This window comes from Monodelphis domestica, chromosome 1, assembly GCF_027887165.1.
Source record: "Monodelphis domestica isolate mMonDom1 chromosome 1, mMonDom1.pri, whole genome shotgun sequence".
In the NCBI taxonomy this organism is placed as follows: domain Eukaryota; kingdom Metazoa; phylum Chordata; class Mammalia; order Didelphimorphia; family Didelphidae; genus Monodelphis; species Monodelphis domestica.
Genome location: NC_077227.1, coordinates 620,053,973 through 620,075,979, shown reverse-complemented (window position 1 = coordinate 620,075,979; position 22,007 = coordinate 620,053,973). Strand labels below are relative to the sequence as shown.

Sequence of the window (22,007 nt, the reverse complement as noted above, 5' to 3'; positions counted from 1 at the left end):
TATGAAGCACACAAAGCAAGACTCAACATTTTCCCTTCTAAAGCATGTAGACAATTTGGTTTCTCCCTGTGGTAGCTAAAGAACATAAAATTAAAAGTTGCTGCATCCTTTTAGAGTGATTTTGAACACACAGTCCTATACCAAATAAGCAATGAAAATCACAAACATTGAAAATAAATTTTAAATGTGTTCCTTGGAAATTGATGAGCAAAAAAAAATCACAATGGAAATGATCTGGTTATCTCATATTTTCTCACTCTCTTACACACAGATGGGAGACAGAGATTTAAATAAAAAAACTACTTCAATTAATTAAAATTCATAAAAGTGGTGGAAACAAAGAACTAATATGTACACTAAAGTAAAATTAATGGTTACTAAAAAGGGCGGAAAAGGGAAAGGAACAAGCATTTACTAAATGCCTGTTATACTTGGGCATTTTGCTATGATTTTTAAAATATTATTTTATTTGATCTTCAAATCCCTGAGAGGTAAATACTATTAACTTAAGGGGATTGAGGCAGGTGGAAAATAAGTGATTTGCCCAGAGTCACACAGTTATTAATAACCTGAGACTGAGTTTTCAGGTCTACATGATTCCAGAATCAATAGTCTATTTCACCATGCCACCTAGCTAGTAAGTTGTTGTTTGCTTGTTTTTTTAATTGAAGGTCATATTAGAAAAATGTTTAAAATCTCCAAAATAACCTTAGACACTTCCTAACTGTGTGATGTTGGGCAAGTCACATAACCCAAAATGCCTAGGCCTTACCACTCTTCAGCCTTGTAAATGATACTTATTATTGATTCAAAGACAGAAGATGAGAGTTTTTTAAAAATCTACATTTTTACTCTACTATAAAGCAGTAATCATCAAAATAATCCAGTACTAGCTAAGAGATAGAAAGGTGGATCAATGGAACAGACAAGGGGTAAATAACCTCAGCAATCTTGTGTTTGATGAACCCAATGATCCCAGCTTTGGGGATAAGAATCAACTATTTTTAAAAAACTGCCAGGAAAACTGGAAAACACTATGGCAAAAATTACGTTTAGATTAATATCACATACCCTATACCAAAAGAGTATATACTTTAAATATAAAGAGTGATATAAATAAATTAGGTTAACATGGAATAGTATACTTGTCGGATCTATGGGGAAGGAAAGAATTTAAGGCCAAGCAAAAAATTATGAGATGTAAAACTAATGATTTTTATTATATTAAATGTAAAAGGTTTTGTACAAACAAAACCAATTCAAACAAAATGAGAAGGGAAGCAACAAACTGGTGAAAAAAAATTTTAGCAAAATTCTCTGCCAATGGTCTAATTTCTCAAATAAAAAAGAACTCCTAAGTCAAAATTTTAAGAAATCAAATCATTCACCAATTGATGAATGGTCAAGGGATATAAATATGAAGAGGCAGTTTTCAGCTGAAGAAAACAAACTATCAATAATCAAATGAAAAAATATTTTAAATCACTCCTGATTAGAGCAATGCAATTCAAAACGATGCTGAGGTGCCATCTGACACCTAGCAAAGTGTCCAATAAAACAGTAAAATAAAATAATAAATGTTCAAGGGGATGTGGCAAAATTGGGACACTAATGAATTGCTGGTAGAGTTGCAAATTGATCCAACCACACTGGAAGGCAAATTGAAATTAATCCCAAAATGCTTTAAAAGAATGCATGTACTTTGATCCTAAAATATTACTACTAGTTTTGTATCCCAAAGAGATTTTTTTAAAGGGAAAGGTTGTGTTTGTATAAAAATATTTATGGCAATGCTTTTTGTGGTGCCAAAAATTGGAAAATGAGGAGGTATCTCTCAGTAGAGGAATGGACAGGTGTACAAGCCTCAAAGGACAATAGTTAGGCAGTTAGTTAACCTTTTCAATCCATCAACAAACATTTATTAAGGGTTTATTTGGGGTAAAACGTGACAGACATGAATAGAAATGGTAATCAAAGTTCCTGACATCAGGGAGCTTACACAATAATGGAAAAGATGATTATATATTCATAAACACATACACACACACACACATCACATCACATCACAAGAATGACGGAAGTCACAAAAGTTACCTTTGATAGCAGGCACCAAAGAGAAAAAAACAGAAAGGCACAATGCACTTTCCCATGGATGCCCTGCCTTCAACAAGCCTTATACTTTTTCACTGGGAAAGAATTCAAACACAGAGAACTAGGGGAAATTAGATATTGCAGATTGCCCTTTTCCCATTTGTACCTCAGATTTCTTCTAATATTACTATCCTTGCCTCTCCCCATCGGGTTCTCCATTATCTCGCTTCTCCTTTGCATTTCATGGTTAGTGTTAGGAAAGGTGCATATTACAATAATTAATATTGTATTATAAAGAATTGTGTACAGAAGTGTATTTTCTGCAATCTTAAGTACAAGAATTTGGTGGTCCTTGGAACCTATCCCTCTATTTCCCAAAATTTATATGCATCAACAATCATGTTTTTTTACTTTCAAGCTCTTTTCTAGGAACATTACCTCCACAACAGGGGAAGATTAACTGGGTACATACAAAATACACAAAAAGCAGATACAAAAGTAAGTTTTAGAAGGAAAACTACAAGCAGCAGGAGATACTAAAAAAACACTTTCTTGCATAAACTCTCACTAGAGTTGAATCCTAAAGGAAAGGATTCTAAGCAACGAACTTGGGATTTCAGTTGTAGAAAACAACCAACTCTAGGCGCAGGTATGAGAGGTGGAGGAGCCCAGGTAATGAAGAACAAGTAGGGTAGAAATGTTAGATCAGAAAATGCTTAGAGAACAGTGATGTCAAAGAAAATGAGAAAGTTGGGAAGAGGTCAGATTGCAAGTAACTGTAAATGCCACTGGATATTTTCTCTGATTCCTTAAGATAACAAGTAACCCAATGGAATTGGTCAAGTTACATGTTTGTAGAGAGAAGAGGACATATGTAGAAAAATATTGTAGAGATTAAAAGTGACAAGATTTGGCAACTGACTATACATGTGAGGTGAGTCAGTGACTAGTTCAGGATGAAGATCGGGTCACAAATTTGGGTGATTAGATGGATGGTAGTTTCCTTCATAATAATAAGTTTTACAGTGGCAGGGGAATGAGTTCTTTGTATATCGGAAATGAGAGGTCTATGGGACATGTTAAAAAGGTAACAACTGTAAGAGTTAAAATTTAGGGGAAATTAAAATTTAGGGGAAACTGAGGCATGTAGAAATTAGTTTCCCTCTACAAGGAGTATTATATTTTTATGAGGTTTATTAAAGGTTAAGGATTAAAGAAAATACAGAATAAGAAAGCACATGTCTAGGTCCAGAAAGGCCTAAACAATTTCACTTACATCATGAAAGAGACGCGTCTGCTGGGAAGCTGAAGTAGGAAATAGACCTTCAGTAGGGGGAGAACTCCCTTAAATAATAATTTGTGATCTCACCCAGGTGAGAATTCAGTGAGATTACAAAGCATTCTGGGAATTGAACAAGGACTTCTGGGGACTGGAGTCCTATATTCAAGTCTCCATTTTTACATTTCCTCGTGTGATCATTTGGGAAGAAGGACTTCCCCAAAGGATCATGAAAACACAATCAATTTAAAGATTACAATAATTTGAGGCTAAGCGAGAAAAAAAAACAATAATTGCTGGACGCATTGACAAAAAAACAGTTAGGGGGCAGTCCCCTTTGGCATGAAAGTATAGATACAAATAAATGTTCAATCAACCACACCCAGAGTTCATTCTTTTGCAGTTTGTGGTTGGGAGGCTTCTTCATGGGGTCTTCTCCAATAGTTCAGTTTCAGGATTCAGGGAAGTAGCATCTTTCTTTACCTAAAATTCTTCTTAAAAGGAATTTAAACTTTGCAATTTAAATAATGATATCTTTTTTTACATTTCCCCATGTTGTGGGTGATTGAAAAATACAGGATCACTGAGGAATGCATGGCTGAGGTATGAGGTATATGAATCAATTGGCAAGAGAAATTAAAAAGACATCAGAAAAATCTATATAAAAAAGAAAAATTTCTGGATGAAAATATAGACTAGCAAAGTCTTATGTGTAAAAATTCTAAGTAAAAGAAAAATAAATATATAATAGGTCCTTGAATCAGGGCCCAATTAAAATGATCTAAGCAATGATGCATTTACCCAGTCAGGAGCCAGGACTACAGAAAGTTACCACACTATGAAAGGCAGAAAAGAGACCAGATTATAGAAGCCTAGTAGGAGCCAAGTTTGGGGATACTCATCTGTGAATATTTTCAGAATGAGTGTGGACACAAGGAAAGCCTATGTCTAACAATGTTAAACACAGTAACCTCGAGTCTTCACACTAGGTTCAAGACCTTTGTATTGGCCTAGAAGTGCATCAATCCATACTGGATTGGGTTTTCTTTGGCCCTGTGCAATGGTTCTTTTCTGTATATCTTGTCCTGGAATCAGACAGAATTATTAAGCAAAGTCTCATAATTTATTTTAAACAATTAGTGGCATCATTTTTGTAATCTCAAGTTTTGGGGGCATGCATTAGCAAGTGTATTTTAAATTTATATTACTGAAAAATCAAAAAGTTAAAGAAAATCTTAATGTTGGTGATATGTGCTTGAAATATAAAAAAGGAGAGAAAAAATAAAAAAGCTTGAAATAATATATTACACACATGCAAGAAAAATATAAAAATAAAAGAGCTTTAAAAATAAAAATGTAGCTTATAATCAATGACACACTGTGTCAGCTAAGAAATACAAGACTGTCTCACCAAAAATGAGATCCATTTTCTCCTCATATCTGGCCATGAGTATGAGCAAATGAATTGAGCAAGTTAACATTTTTCATTGTTAAAGAACAGTAGTACAAATATGTAGTTATCAATATCTCCAAAATTCTCAATAGCCCAATTAATAACAATAGCAAACAAACACACTACCATATTTCACATAAGATGCTATATAGAATTTTTTTAAATGGATATTTGTCACAAGTTTTTACAGACATAGCGAATCTTTCAACCTTGGTAATAAACACTTTTAAACAAAGTAAAACTCATTTTTGGTTTTAGAACATCATCAAGAATTCTAGATATCATTCTGGTGGAAGTAAGGTAGTGAGCTGAAGAGTATAAATGAGGGGTGCTCCTTTTTTGGAGCCTTTCAGGGGTACATGCCCTAGGATTAACAGGCAAAAATGACCAGATCATTAAAAAAAATTCTAAAATTTATTTCTAAAAAACCCTTAAAATCAATTGAGATATTTATCGCATTAAATTTTCAAAAGGTTGTAATTGTAACCAGTTCTGATGAAGGCCATCCATCATCTATGTGACAATTTACAAAGGTAAAAATAGAAAGGCTGTTTTCATATATGGGCTTAATTACAATGATATTTGTTCAGTATGGTTATAAGGGAAAAGCAACAGAATATAACAGTAGTTAAAACTCAATACATTAAAATGATTCAGTGTAACAGAACACTGAATGCAATAATGAACTTAAAAATCACAAAGTTAAATCTTAAACAAAGCAAACAGTAAAATGTAATAGAATACAGAGATTTGTATAAACCATTGGAGTCTGAAATGCCTTAAAAATATAACCTCCAGTCTCTTTAATGTTACTTGGGTTTTTTATCCATGTTAGATGCCTATTTTCCGAAGGCAAATTGATATGGGCTAGGCAATGGGGGTTAATCGATCTGTCTAAGGCCACACTGCCATGAAATGTCTCAGGCCAGATTTCAACCAAAGACCTGCTGTCACTAGGCCTGGATCTCAGTCCACTGAGACACCCAGCAGCCTCCCCAAAGTTAGCTAAAAGGTTGTACAGAGCTAAATTTTTGGCAGGTGAAGTCAATAAAAGGATCAATGCAATTAAAAAATAACCTTGTAAAGCAGCCATGTTTTTAAGTTCCTGCTTGGAAAAAACCTTTCTTCTTTCCCCTCTTACAATACGCCCACATGGAGGCCAATACCCCCATTTTTTACCAGCTTGTAGAAGTGAGTCCTGAGTGATGAGTGATCTGCTCCAAGGCTAGAGTTTGTTGGGTAGGCAAGAGAGAGCACAGGGGTGGGCCGGGCTGGGACAGGAACGGAGGCAAAGAGGAGCGGGCAGCCGGGGTGGGCAGGAAAGGCTCAAGAAAGTCCGAAGCAGATGGTGGCAGGCAGGCAGGCAGGCAGGCAGGCAGGCAGGGAAGGGCCAGGCTGGGAGCCGGTGAGCTATCTAATGGCTGGAACGAGCAGCAGCTTTGTGAGGGTAAAAAACCTTGGCCAAAGAATCTGGATCCAAAAAAATTCTATGCACTAGCTATTAAAAGCTGAACTTAGTTGAGAAAAGAATCATAAGATTGAGATATTTCGTATTCCCGAAGTGGTTACGCTAATCTGTAAGAGTTAAAATTTAGGGGAAACTGAGGCATGTAGAAATTAGTTTCCCTCTGCAAGGAGTATTATATTTTTATGAGGTTTATTAAAGGTTAAGGATTAAAGAAAATATAGAAGAAAGCACATGTCTAGGTCCAGAAAGGCCTAGACAATCTCACTTACATCATGAAAGAGATGCATCTGCTGGGAAGGGGAAGGAGGAAAGAGACCTTCAGTAGGCGGAGAACTCCATTAAATAATAATTTGTGATCTCACCCAGGTGAGAATTCAGTGCGGTTATAAAGCATTCTGGGAATTGAGCAAGGACTTCTGGGGACTGGAGTCCTGGATTCAAGTCTCCAAATTTACATAACCTAGCACTTAGAAGAAATATTAGGGTTCCGTATTTAGATCTGGGGAAGATCTATATAGAAATAATCATTGAATTCATGTGAGCTAATCATATTACCAAGTTGAAGAATACAAAAAAAAAAAAAAGAAGAGGTTCAAGGACAGAGACTTGCAGTACAGCATCAATGGTGACGACAGATCAAGATTCAACTAAAGAGACCAAAAAGAAAGAGTTGGGCAGAGAAACAAGAAACAGAAATCATTCCAAAACAAACAAAAATGATAATATTTCTTTTAACTTGGCTTCTAGGACTATAAAATATAACCACTATGAACAAAAATTACAATAAATCACAGAAACCACCTCACTAATATTCAGCATTTTGCTTTGGTGAATTGAAAATGAAATATCTATTGTAAGCTCTCTGAAATAAAGAATCATTTACTATTTTGCTTCTCATCAATACCCTACAAATCCTCTCCTAGTCTAGTGCACATAGAATTAATTAAACAATTAATCAATGGTTCATGATCTAATTTATTTATATATTTTTAAAAAGGGGTCCCAGTTATTGAAGTAATATGCACAGTATCATTTCATGGTTCAACTACTGATTTTGAACATCAATACAAAATATGCATTGTACAACCTCGCATTTTGTCAAGTACATGATAAGACATTAATACTCCTTATAATGAACTATTCATATGCATCAACAACTAATCAAAATAAAGAAACTCTGAATCATGCTTCTTTTTTGATTAATCTGGATTTTTAAAAATATTCTGCACATAAAGCTTGAGAGATAGAGAAAACATTTATTAATTCTAACAAATTTTGTCAACATTGAAAAAGGAAGTAGCCTAAACAATTCTATACAGAAAAAGGTGCACAGAAATCAAAGTAAGCAAAGAAAAATATAAATACATAACAGAAAAACACATTTTAAGTAAACTAATATTTAATAAACATAGAACACTGAATAGTGTCCCTTTGAATTTTTGTACAAGCTGAAATATACAATGTTAAATCTTTTAAAACAGGACAGAGCTCCTTTATGTACATTTAAGGAAAGATCCTTCTTTGTCTTCTGAAACGTCCACATTTCTAGGTTACAATCTAGAATTTAAAAATACTTTATAAGAAGATAATTCATGAGAAAAATGAATTTTTAGTTAAACTTCCATATTTGATCATAAACAGAAAATGAGTTCTTCAAAATTCAACTTGGCAGGTGATATAATGAAATAAAATGGTTTGGAAGTAATATTATATGTGAAATAACTTGAATCCTTTGATTTATCTCTCAAGATATTGCAATTCATTTAGAGAAAAACTTTAAAAGATAGATGAATATAAATACTGGGAATGTAACAAAAAATAAAAAACTCTATTAACCAATATAGGCAAAATTGGACATTTCCTATAAGTATGAGATATCTGTATAACACACATAAACAACTACAATTATCTCTCAGACTGTTTCTTGTGGCAGTAGATAAGCTCTACTTAAAATTCTAAGTACCTGGCCGAGCCTACTAGCCCATCTTCTGATTCTCAATGAAACATCAGTGACAAAGTTAAGATAGTTGTATAAACTCTGATACAATTCAATAAATATTTCATGTGAAAAGTTGGTATGACATGAATTAGGGCATGAGAGGCAGAAGAAACAGAAACACCCAATCCAAATTTACATGCCAACTTCTTTTCAAGTGACTATAAATATCCAAATAGTCAATATTCTTGAATTATGTTAAACTAGCTCTAATTTCAGCTCTTAATAAAAAGTACTATTCTCCATGTATATAGAATAGTTCATGTACCACCATGATAAACCATATCAGTCTCAAAACACACTTGAAAAAACCTAATTGGTTTTGAGGACAGCTGTTTTGCAGGATATTAAGAACTATAGAAAATGCATGAAACATAAGGAATGCAGATTTAAAGTAACTTAACCTTAAACCCAATCCAGATGAAATGTAAATTATTTCTATGCATTTCAAGGTATATACTTAACATTTGCAATAAAGAGAATAGAAAGGAGAATAATGGGTCAGTTAATAAATCATAACTTTGCTTACAATTTCAAATCTAACATCTTTGTCGCTTGATTACACAGGCCATTAGTGAGAATCAATAAATAAAACTATGTTTACATTCCACAAATGTTTGAATTTCATAATCCTTATAAATTCACACATGAGAGCCAAGATCAATCAACTATTTTAAATGAAAACAATTCTGATCAAGGAGTAAATGTAACAAATGAATTAACATTTCATCTTTGGAATTCAAGTATACACAAGCAAAACTCATGAATTTGTTCTTTTTTCCATGTAGTGGGTGATTATGTATATGTGTGCACACACATATCAAAATAGGACCTTTACCACTCTTAAGACTTTATTAACACAAAACACACGGCAATGTGGGACACCCAGAGAAAATGACATAACAATGATTTACTTGGGTTTGCTTTAAAGGATTACTAAGTAACATAAAAGTAAATTCTGCCTTCATTTGACTATATTAATCCAGTTCAAGTCAACAAGCATTTATTAAGTTTTTCCTATGGACAACTCAACCTGCTAGGTGCTAGAGAAATAAAAGGAAAACTGAAAAACACTGTCTCAATTCTGGGTTGAATATATTCTATGAGATATCTCATTTAAAACCAATAGGTATATGGCAAAACAAATTGAGGAGGAAAAATACTAACAATCACATAGATTAATAACAGGTTCATATCCCTAAGCCCTGGACACTAGATATTCTAATAATAAGAGAATTAGAATGGGCACTTAGGTTATTATTGTAATATTTTCAAAGTTCTTTAAAAACATCCTCATTTGAGCCTCACAACTACCTTATGAAGCAGAAGCTATTATTATCATCATTATACAGATGAGAAAACTTGATGCTTGGTAAATAGTCTAGGTAACCCTTTTGTCTCAGAACCAACCTAAGTGCCTGAAATTCTCACAAGGATGGGTGGATGGAGATATGTGGATGTCTGCATCTATATCTCTAGTTACATATTTAGAGCTATATATGCATATATATTCAAATATCTATGTATGTAATACAGAAATAGTATTGGTTATAGCAATTGATTAAGTTGTTATGGTAGTATAGTAAGCTGCAATAGTAAAGTAACTACAGAAATAAAGTTACTGATCTTAAAGAACACTGAAAAATTTTAACACAACCATACATGATCAATATTTATTATCAGTGCTATTGGAATGGAGATACCATAGTTAAATAGCAAGTATTAATAACACAAACTGAGAAGATTTTGCTAATTAGCATAACACTGACTCCTTTATTCTCCATCACATGATTTATATCGTCTTTTTTTCATAATACTAATTTGCACTTGTTCATAGGTTGCTTTTTATTTGTCCTTAAAACATAACTTTCAGGGCAACTAGATGGCTCAGCAGATAAAACCAGGTTTGGAGAGTGGAGGTCCTGCATTTAAATATGGCCTCAGACACTGACTAGTTGTGTGACCACAAACAAGTCATGTAATCCCAAATGCTTAGCCCTTACTGCTCTTCTGCCTTGGAAGATATTTAGTACCAATTCTAAGACAGAAGGTAAGAGTTTAAAAAACAAAAAAGGAAAATGCACTAAATGCATTTAATGGAAAGAGCACTAAACTCAGAGGAAGAAGACCAGGGTTTGAATCTTGCTTTGAGCATTTATTGTATAATTCAGGGAAAGTAATTTAATCTTTCATAAACTTCAATTTTCTCATCTATTAAATGATGATGAAAATAAACATCACAGTTTGGTTTTGAGAACTGAAAAGCACTTTGTAAACTTTAAAACACTATATAAATGTGAAGTATAACTATTAAAGAAGGTCCCTCTATAAAGAAAAAATTATAAATTTAAAAGACCAAAAGTCTGATTCAATGTCAATCGTGTAATTCCACTGACAAGATGTTATACATTATATTGATTAAATTATATATAATTTACATTATATATTATATATATACATTATATTTAAATAAATATGATGCCTACTGTAGTAAAACAAATAATAACTAAACAAATATCCTGATGTAACTATATCATTTTAATGCCATAATTAACCATTTCAACTTTATATTATCTTCTCTATACTACCAGGTTTCTTGCCCCCTTATCTTACCATCACTCATTCTTCTCCAAACTATAATCATAAACATTCTCTGTCGCTCCTTATATGCTGTTGAACACCACTAAAAAAGTCACCCAATTTCAAAAAACTACAAATTTTTGTTATCTAATCTCAAATGAACTCTAATTGTGGCAGAGCAATATTTTTGTGTTGCTCCCTTAGTAACATCACAATAAACTTGTTCTGAGATTCTTCTCCCATGAAGGCAACTGCACCACAGAATTAAAGAGCCCACAAACCCAAATTCATCTCAATTTTTACCAAGAAAATTAAAGTCATCCATTTTGAAGTGTCTTTTCTCTACTAATCGTTATCTCAAATCACAACTATTACTCCCACTACCACCTCCAACTCCACCTCATTTTCTTATGTTTCATTATGGTATCTAAAAAGGAGGTCCTATACTCATCATGGATAACTCATACATTTGAATTTTTTATCAAATCCTCTCCTTTGAGAAACATGTTTTTAGTGATCACCTCTCCTCCCTTTCCATCTACAATCTCTCTTTATCCCCTGATTCTCTCCTATATTATTATCCTAAATCTCTGCTCCTTTTCACAAATAAACTCTTAATAATAAAAAAAAAGTACATTCATTTCCTTCACTTCCTCACCTCACAATCACTACTAAACACCTTTTAATCTGGCTTGACACTACACAATTCAATATAAACTGATTTGTCAAAAGTCATCATTGATTTCTTGTTAAATCAATAGTCTTTTCTCAATCCTTATCCATCTTGATGTCTCTGCAGCATTTCATCAGTTTACCAAATGCCTCTCCTCTCTTCTATGGATGCTCTTACTTCTGTGTATATTATCAAATGATACATTATTTTCCTTTATGTACTCTATAGTCCAGCTATACTAGTCTATTTGCTGTTCTCCACAATCATGTGCTGCCACCATCCCTTTACAATGGCTGAAATCCATGCATGGAATATTCTTTCTCAACTTTGCCTCTTGGAAAACATGACTTACTTCAAGAATAAATTCATCTGTCACCACTACAGTAGAATCTTGCTAGTCCTACACTCCCCACCCTTAAAATGTCTTCTCTAAAGTTATTAAATGTCTTCTCTAAAGTTATTTTATATCAATCAACTCTATGTTATATTTACCTTTGTGTTATCATCCATATTACTCTTCTTCTTAGTTACCATATGATCATCCAAATTCCACTCTTTCCATCACTATATCCCATAACCATGTCCTGGGGTTTCTTTTCCTTCACATTGGGATCATATTATTCTCATGAATACAATTATCATCTCTAGAAAGATAACCCCCAAACCCAGGTAACTAGTACTTATTGTTCTGCCTAGGTAGGAAATCTCAAATGTCCAAAGTAGAACTCATTATTTTTCCAAGTTTTTTATTTCTGTGGAGAACACCAACAAAGTTAAGCTTCTGGTTATACGGGTTTACTACATGAGAACCATCCTTGACTTTCCTCATCCTCCAATTCAATAAGATGCAACGTCTTGATTCTACCTCCATAACAAATTGAAATTTGTTTTCCTACTATATATATACCATATAATATTATAGGCCTACTTGCTTATATAAGACATATCTTTTCAATGGTAGTCTCCTATGCCCAAAATTCTCTCCCATTTTATATCTACCTCCTTGAGATGTCTATCTCTATTTTCAATATTTAACTCAAGTGGCACCTGCTATGAGAAGTCTTTTTTAACTATTCCAAATTGTTAGAACTCAATTAAAATTACTTCATATTTACTTTGTATAGATTTATGTTTGCTCATTTCTTGATAGCCTGTTTTCCCTTGGAAAATACAAATTCTTTAAAAGAAGGGGATCTTTTGTAACCCTAGCACCTAACACAGTGCAGTAGTACATAGTAAGTACTTAAAAATGCTTGTTGAATTATAAGCATATTCTAATATGCAGGTAACTATACAAAAATATGCAAATTACATTATTATACTACATTGACATTGAATATAAACATTAGGTCAAATGCCTTCTGAGTAATAAAAAGGAAATTCTAAGAACTGTAAGAATTATAAATGCCACTTAAAATATTTCACAATAATTGTAATTTATACAGTAAATTATACTTGTTTCAAACACCTCCTAACCTTTTCACTTGATTGTCTTCTTTTCTTTAGTTGAATGAGATCTGTTTCCACCCTTTCTGCCAGCTCTAACTTCCTCTTGTTTCTTTTAAAGGCTGCTAGACTGAATCCTATAAAAATATTAAAAGCATATTAAAATTATTTTTACAGAATAGTGAGTTACTCAAAACTAAAGAAAAGACATTGATTATTTGGAAACACAGTCCAATAAATTTTGCATACCACTGTAATCTAGCTAAATGAAATATAGATTTTATTGAATTTTTTTTTTACCATAAGGAGTTTGTAATCTCAAAAACATTGCCAGTAATTAAGGAATAATTTTTACAAAGGAGACAAAGAAGTGAACCTACTTTATGACTATAATACTGAGGAAATTGACGGCAGAAATCAGAATTCAGTTCTCTTAATACTTCTGAATGACTTCATACCAACAAACCAGTCTTTCTGACCATAATTATTTTCCAATAATTGAGTTTAACATTTATGGCTCTTTGATACACAGAATACCCATTGAAATATAGACTGGTAGAGCTTAACTTCCTTTTGCCTTTCAAAAGCACCAATATCCTTTTAGTCTCCCAGTTTTATATTTGGAATCATATGAGACATTTCTCTTTTTTTGTAAAGATGCTTTATTTTACCAATTACATATAATAATAATTTTCCATATAAGTTTTCTGAAGTTATGTGGTCCAAATTGCTAGACTTTCTCTTTCTGTTACTCTGTCCCACAAAACTAATCAGTGCCAAATTTTGTCCATATACCGTCCAAAAAATATTTCAAATCCATACCTAAACCTCTTGATTCAGACCACAATCATCCTAGTTCAGGTCACCTAAGCTCTACTGCAATAGCCTCATAATTGTTATACAAATTGTTTCATTCCCCTAAATAATACAACAAAGGTGTTTCATGACAAAAACTGAGTGACCATGTCATTTGCATGTACAAAAACATTCAGGAGTTCCTAAATGCCTGTAGGTTAAAATACAAATTTCAGTGTTTGGCACTTAAAATTCATCACATTCTAAGTCCAGCCAATCTTTCCATATTTATTTCATAACACTTATTTTTACACTTTTTAAACTTCAGCTATAATACCTACTTGCTATTCCCTGTAGAAGACATGCCAATCTTGACTTTGTTGCTTTGCACAAGTTGCTCCATGCCTGGAATGTTTTCCTACCTCTAATCCACCTCTTGGAATTCCTTGCTTCCTTCAAATCTCTAGCTCATGAGTACCATTCTCTTACATAAATCCTGACATGATTTCTCTGAATTATTAGTACTCTCTCCTTTTAAAAAAAAAGTACTTTAGACTGTCTGCCTTTTGATACAGCCATACCACTGCTGGGCATGTACCACAAAGAGATAATGAGGAAAAAGACTTGTACAAAAATATTTGAAGCCACCCTCTTTCTGGTGGCAAAAACTTGGAAAATGAGGGGATGCCCTCGATTGGGAGATGGCTGAACAAATTGTGGTATATGTTGATGATGGAATACTATTGTGCTCAAAGGAATAATGAACTGGAAGAATTCCATGTGAACTAGAATGACCTCTAGGAATTGATGCAGAGTGAAAGGAACAGAACCAGGAGAACATTGTACACAGAGATAGATACACTGTGGTACAATCAAATGTAGTGGACTTCTCTACAATCAGCAATGCAATGTTCCAGGACAATTCTGAGAGACTTATAAGAAAGGACACTATTTACATCCAGAGAAAGAACTGTGGAAGTAGAAACACAGAACAAAAATAACTGCTTGATTACATGGGTCAATGGGCATGTGATTGGGGATATAGATTTTCTAAGTGATCACCCTAATGCAACTATTAATAATATGGAAATAGGTCTTGATCAATGACGCATGTAAAACCCAGTAGTATTGAGCGTTGGCTACGGAAAGAGGGAATGGGGGAGGGGGAAAAAAGAACATAAATCATGTAACCGTGGAAAAACATTCTAAATTAATTTTTTTAAGTTTTTTAAAAATTAAAAAATAAAATTCTAAAAAATATATACTTTATCTTTACATTTTACTTATCTGCATATATGTTGCTTACTCCCAGAAGGATATGTTCCTCAAGGGAACAAACTGTTTTTAATATTGTTTCTACATCTTTAGCAGCCTGCCAGATGGCAGGGACTTAATCAGTTTTAGTTAATAAAGTTGAATAGACCATAATAATATTATCTTTCAAAACTCTACTACATGAAACAAATTTGATTTTGTAAAATATGTTCCAAGAAAGAAATAAACACTAGTAACAATAAAACATGACTAGATGACTCAGTGGAGGTAGGATTAAATTTCAGTGATCCTGAATTCAAATCCAATCTCAAGACACTTCCTAGCTTTGCCACCCCACTTAACCCCAATTACATAGACCTTATTGCTCTTCTGCCTTGGAACTGATACTCATCATCAATTCTAAAATAGAAGGTAAGGGTTTTAGAAGATAAATAATAATAATAAAGTTATTGAAATACAGTAGAGCCCCCTTATTTGTGGTTCTGCTTTATATGGTTTCAATTATCCACCATCAACTATGAAGTGAGAGTTCTGCCTAGGGCTTCAGTTACCGGGGCCAAAAGTCAGACCTCAGCAAGGTCTCTCCCCCACCCCCTTCACTCTTCTGCTTTCACTTTCACTGTGGGGGGGGGGAAAGTGTACTGGATGAGTAGAAAGGCAGGAGCAAATAGAGAGAGCACATTTACAAGGAGTCAACAGATGTTTAGTTATATCCATGGTTTCAGGCTTCTATATAAAGACTAAGAATGTATCCTCCACAGATATGAGGCCCTATTGTATTCAATTTTATCTTTGTAAATTCTATTTTAAACTATAATCTATAAGAGTCAAATATTAAAGTTTTAATAGTGCATAATGAGTTTCTCTCACAATAAAAACTATACATATGTATATGTGTTTCCATATATATACTTTAAAAGAAACAACTGGGAACAATTGTTTTTTTGGAAAATGACTTCTTGTGTCCAAATAAAATATATCCATGAACAAAATTTACTCCTACACTACACATATCATATTACCTGCTTGATGAAATTCCTATTTCACATGTATTTAGTCAGCAATTACAGTGTCTGTTGTGTGAAATGAAAGAACAATCGCCATCCCATTCTTCTCAATCTAAACAGATAGTCAAAGCTTGTTCATAAAAATGGATTTTAAAATGCAAATCAAAACCAAATATCAATTAATACAGTTGAAAATGAATGCACTGTGGTAGGGACTAAATGTCATTTGACATTTAGTCATTCAAATGACTTAGTCAAACAAATGTCATTCAACATTCGTTGAAGGGAGTATGTCATTGTTATGAGAAACACAAAATAAGGTTAATTCAGATGAGACCAATTTTATGAGGCATTTTTTAAGTCATAGTAAAACAGACTAGCAACATGAAAATAATAATATGTAAAAGCATCAAGCAAGCAAGTACAATTTATTAAGTGCCAACTATTTGACAGGCACTATGCTAAGGTTTGGGAATATAAAAAGAAGTAAGATAGTCCTTTGTCCTGAGGGAGCTTACTATTAAATGGGGGAAGACAAAGTGAAAACTATTAAACCTACCTAAGGAAATAATTAAATAGGCATAACGTGCAGTAAATAACAATCAACATATGAGTAGAAGAGCAACAGGTACTGGAAACATGGTCATGGATGCCATCTTATCAGAAGGGTGACAAATTTCAATGACTGACAAAAGAAAGGAGTAAAAAATGAAAGGTTTAAGATGAAAGGATGATTAATCATCCCAGTGGATAGCAGAGAGAGCCAGAACCTAAAGGAATAACATATCACCTAAGGAAGGAAAATTACGAGGAAAAGAAGAAAATATGATAGCCAAAAATCCAAAAGAATCAATTTAGGGAATGCTGAGTGGCAGCAATGAAGTAATTGAGGAAAGGAGATCCACAAAAATGAGTACAAAAATATTATATGGCGGCAAAAATTGGAAATTAAAGTACATGAATGAAGTGGAATGTTATAGCACACTAAGATAAGGAAAAAAATTATTATTTCAAAGAGATCTAGAAGAGACATGTGAAATGATGAAAAGTGAAGTGAATGGATTCAAAAAATCAATATCAATATTGTAAAAATGAACAGTTCTGAAAGACATAATAACAGTAATTAATTAACAATTATTCTGGCAGACTGGTAAAGAATATTGCCCACCACATTTTAATTAGATATTTGTTAATTAAGAGTTGATTAGAAAATTAGGGTTGATTGCAATAAATAATTATAGAATTTTGAGAAGAGCTATATTTCTTTAAGCCAAAATAGAATTTTCAAAAAAGGATCATGGAAATCAAAAGAATCTCTCAGGGGTTCTTGAAAGGGGCAGTTGAGACCAACAAACTCTCACTCACTCTCTCTTAGTCTGTCCTGACTCAAGAAAGGAGGTCCCAGGTTGTTCTAACTCAAAAGGTTGGAAGTTAGAGAAGATCTGGTGAGATTTCTACTTGAGAATTATCCAAGTAAGAAAGGAGATTGTAGTAAAATATCACTGCTTTGCCAGTGGTGGCAGAAAGGAGCAAAGCTGTGAAGATTTTGGCATACTGTTTTTTCTCATCTAACCAGCAGGAAAGAAATCCATTGTTATAATTCATAATTTTTTTTTTAGTTTTAGGATAGAAAGTTAGAACTGGGTTACTAGGTAGCATAGGAAGATTAAGTTAGCCTTGATTTGTATCAAGGAGAAGCAGATTCTTATGAATCCTAAAAGTTAGGTTTGGGATCAGTTAGAAGATTTAGATCCCTTTTTCCTAATTTTTAAATAATACAATAAATTGTTTTATATAAGCCTGACCTGAGCTGGAATTTTTAAAACTATTTGGGAAGCCATCTTTTCCAATAGTGAAAACAACAACCTGTCAACACAGGACAGTTTTATTGGTAATTCCATCCAATACCAATAATCAATAAGGGTTAGAAAACCCTTATGACAAAATAGATGATGGACTAATATACAGAGTAAGAAATATACTTCTGGATGCGATGACCAATATGAGAATTCTTTACTTAAATTTTATGTTAAATGTGCAATACGTCAAGTATATTATTATTATAAAGTTTATTATCTGACAAAATAGAACCACATGATTAAGTTTTTTCTACCTGCTCAAATTTCCCCACTCCACCAAAACTGTGACAGGAAGAAAAAGGAAAAAGAGATGGTGAGACAGAACTCCACTGAATTTGTATCTTGTCTACATCAGCACATAACAAGAGGAAGTGAGTAGGGTGCTGGGAATCTTAATTTTGCTGGGGATCATAGTTTTTAGGGTAACATTCTAATTACACAGTGAGGGAATTAAGTGCTTAATCATTGAAAAAATTAAAATCGTAAAATAAGATCTAAGTTAAACACTCTAGTGGGTGCTCTATGCTTTGTGGTTGTTACAGTTTTTCAAGTTGATAAAGTGAGAAGCAGTGAGGGAGAAAAGGTTTGACAACACAGAACTCCAATTCTACTCCAAAGCAAGTAATTCATCATCCATATTACAACATATTTGAAAATTAATGAGAAGAGTCAATTCCAGAGATGACCTATTAAATTATTTTGCCAAAAAGATTCCAACTTAGAAGGCTTCAGTTCACTGTGGATAATAAAAATGGCCAATGAAAATTATTTTGAATAAAAATTTTTTAGTTCTTCTGTTTAAGATAGAACACAGAAAAGCTTGAAAGCAGACAGACTATATTCCAACAGATTTGTGTCTTGTTGATATGGTTAATGATGAAGATCACAACATCAAACAATGAAGATTACAAACTATCCTGGCCTGCCCATCCTGGCAACTCATTTGTGTCCCCACAAAAATTTACCATAAGGAATCACTCGATATGCTGAACACCTTCCTCACTTTCTCTTTTTTTTTTAATAATATTTTATTTGATCATTTCCAAGCATTATTCATTAAAGACAGAGATCATTTTCTTTTCCTCCCCCTACCTCACTTTCTCTTGAGAGATTCAGATCACATAAAAAGTTTTGCCATTAAAGTTCTGTTATCCAAATTTTATTTATTCATATAGAATCATATGACTTCATCGTTCAAAGGGATTTTTAAAAAAATACTAAACTAAAGAATAGCCAAGATATATTCTACAACATCTTCCCAAAATGTTCATGCAATCTATTTATGTCCGACTCTGAACCTAAGGCTCTCTAAATTACTTATAAATAGTTCTGTTAACAAATTTTTCCTTACATCAAACCTCAATGAGCTTCCCTCCAGATCCTAACCAGTGCTCCCAGTGTGGAAAAAAGTAAAACAAATAAAATTCTTCCTCCTTATGATCACCTTACAAATCCTTTTAATATTACTATTTGGTCCCTTTCAGTCTTTCTCCCAATATGTTATAATTATTTTTTCATCTAGATTGATGCCTTTTCTAAAGCATCATTTTGACTTCCTAATAATTCTCCCCTACAACAAAGTAATACAAAAGCAAAACCAAATGGTACACTCATTGTACTTGACTACATAAGAAGATATTGAAAGGAGGGATGGTGGTATCCTCACAAACATTATAGCTCACTTGTCACTGATTTGGTGTAAATCCTAAGGTCTTTTAATACTTTGATTCCCTAGCATTAATGTGATGAGAACACATCTTTGTCTTTACTTATCCAGGCTAAATAACCCCATTTCCCTCAGTATATATCCTCATATAAGATGGTTTTAAGGGACTCTTCTGGAAACTGCAGTTTGCAAAAATCTTTTCTAAAATGTTGCAGTCAGACCAAGCAAAAAAGTTCTCTATGGTAAAGATAGAGTTGAATGGAACTATCATTTCCCATAGTATAAACCAGTGATGGAGAACCTTTTAGAGATGGAGTGCTGAGCCCTGCATAGGGCCCAAAAGACCAAAGACTGCATATGCCTTGACCCTCCAACCCACTGCCAGGTGCACCCCACCACCCCCTTACTCCACACAGGGGAGGGAGAAAGCACTCTCACTGGGCTGTTGGGTGGAGGGGTGGGGAATGTAAAAAATAAAGCATTGGGCCTGGTGGAGAGAGGGAGGGGAATGCTCCACCCGAATCCTTCCATCTTTCTAATAACAAACTGGGAATGGAAGGTAGCCCCATTCCCATAGAGAGCATTTTGGTCTATACACTATGCCTCTCTTAAAGCTGTGTACAACTACTTTTTTTGGCTGCTAAATTTTACTTTTGATTCAAAATGAATCTACTTGCAATCTACTAAAACCACTTTTTCATAGAAACTCTGATCTAATTATCCTTCTCCTCCCTTGTACTTGTAAAGCTGATTTTTAATCCAAAAGTATCCAATTCAAATGCCTCATCAGAGAGTATAGGTAACCCGTATACCAAAAAACTATGCCAGCAGAGGATACTCTCTGATACCTTTTAGCATCCTGAAAAAATTCCAAAGTGGAACTCCAATGACAGGCTATGTCTTATTTCTGGACTAGTGCAAAAAGACTCAAAACCAATAAGCTGCTCGCCCTCATCCTTAAAAATGGCATATTCCTTGACTACAGCAGTTTTGAAAAAAAGAAATATGCTAAGATGTCCTTCAATCCTATTCAGAACAAGAAAGTTGTCTGCATAACTGAATATTAAAACCATTGTGCTTCAGATCTTTTGTGTCCTGATAGATATATCTAAGGTGTGCCATATCATTATCTCTACTTCCTACTCATAAAATCTTTATCACTGCTCCCATTTTTCCGTAAATCTCACCTTTTCTTTTGTGTTGTCTATCCCACACTGCTTATATGTTTTTTGTGTCCTCAGCAACAAGTGCAACCAAAGTGAGCAAAAAAGTACTACTGGAAAGGCTAACAAATGTATTTAAATGTTATTAAGGTTATGAATGCATGGCACAAAGTTAACACTTTATCTGACTTCTTGAATGTAATAAAATAAACATATAACTTTTCATGAATAGCTATTACTTTCAAAAATAATTAATTTATTGGGCTGTCAATTTTACTGATTAGATGGTGAAGAATTCATGTGCTAAATGACTTTAAATTGTTGATATACCTCAGTATATGTAAAATATTCCCCACACAACACTGCTGAACTGAATAGAATGGCTTGTCTTCAATGTGGCACAATTATGTCTATACGGGAGCATTGGTGAAGATTTTGGAGTTCAAGTGGCCAAAGTGAAAATTCAAGCTGTGAGCCCTCGCCCCCACCCCAGCATTATCAGAAAGAACAGAGGGAAGAAGTGTTTGCTTAGGGCAGCTGAACACAGGTGTGGGGCATGCAAAAGCCCTCAGGCACTGGGAAGAGGGGGAACAGCGCAGCTCCCCAAGTGCCAGCTGGGCATGTGTGACAATATTTCACCAATACTGCTATAAGAATTACTAAAGAACAGGAAATTATCTACATCACACACTACCTTTCACCCAAAACACACAATCCCTATTACTTCAAAGTTTATTATAGCATAAGTGGCTGTCAGCAAATTCCACTACCCTTTCAATATAATATGCATCTGTGTATGCATGCACACACACACACACACACACACACAATTTCCTTTACTTCAAAGAGCCATCATATTATAAAGATAAAAGTGTCCAGACTCTTTCACCCCACTATTCACAAAGCATAGAAAGTTCCCTTGTTTATATACTCAATAGTAACAGAACAGATATGAGAAGGAACAAAGAGGAGGAATAAAACACATATTCAGCACCTACTATGTATTTGACACTATTCTAAGTGCTTTTAAAATATTATGTCATTTAATCTTCATAATAACTCTGTAAGGAGAGGTAAGAGCTTGATTATTCTCATTTTACAATTGACAAAATTGAAGCAGAAGTTAAAGAGAATTGCTTAGGGTTGCCAGCAAGTGTATTAAGTCATATTTGAAAACAAGTCTTCCACACTGCCTGAAGGCTGTTTTCCTTTCCCCAACAAAATCCAATGCAAGACTGTGGGCAATTGTACTTTGT

General features: G+C 33.7%; 1 protein-coding gene across 19 annotated transcripts in view; it reads right to left on the bottom strand.

The window, feature by feature from the left end:
• TASP1 (taspase 1) overlaps positions 1–22,007 on the bottom strand; it is a 255,250-nt gene that overhangs the window by 143,940 nt on the left and 89,303 nt on the right. For all 19 annotated transcript variants that reach the window (XR_008915611.1, XR_008915612.1, XM_016427708.2 and 16 more), the window contains one exon: positions 13,017–13,123. Coding sequence is in view for 17 of the 19 variants with exons in the window: in XM_016427708.2 (XP_016283194.1) it covers positions 13,017–13,123 (107 nt within the window). In the remaining 2 variants the exon portion in view is untranslated. The remainder of the gene's footprint in view (positions 1–13,016; positions 13,124–22,007) is intronic.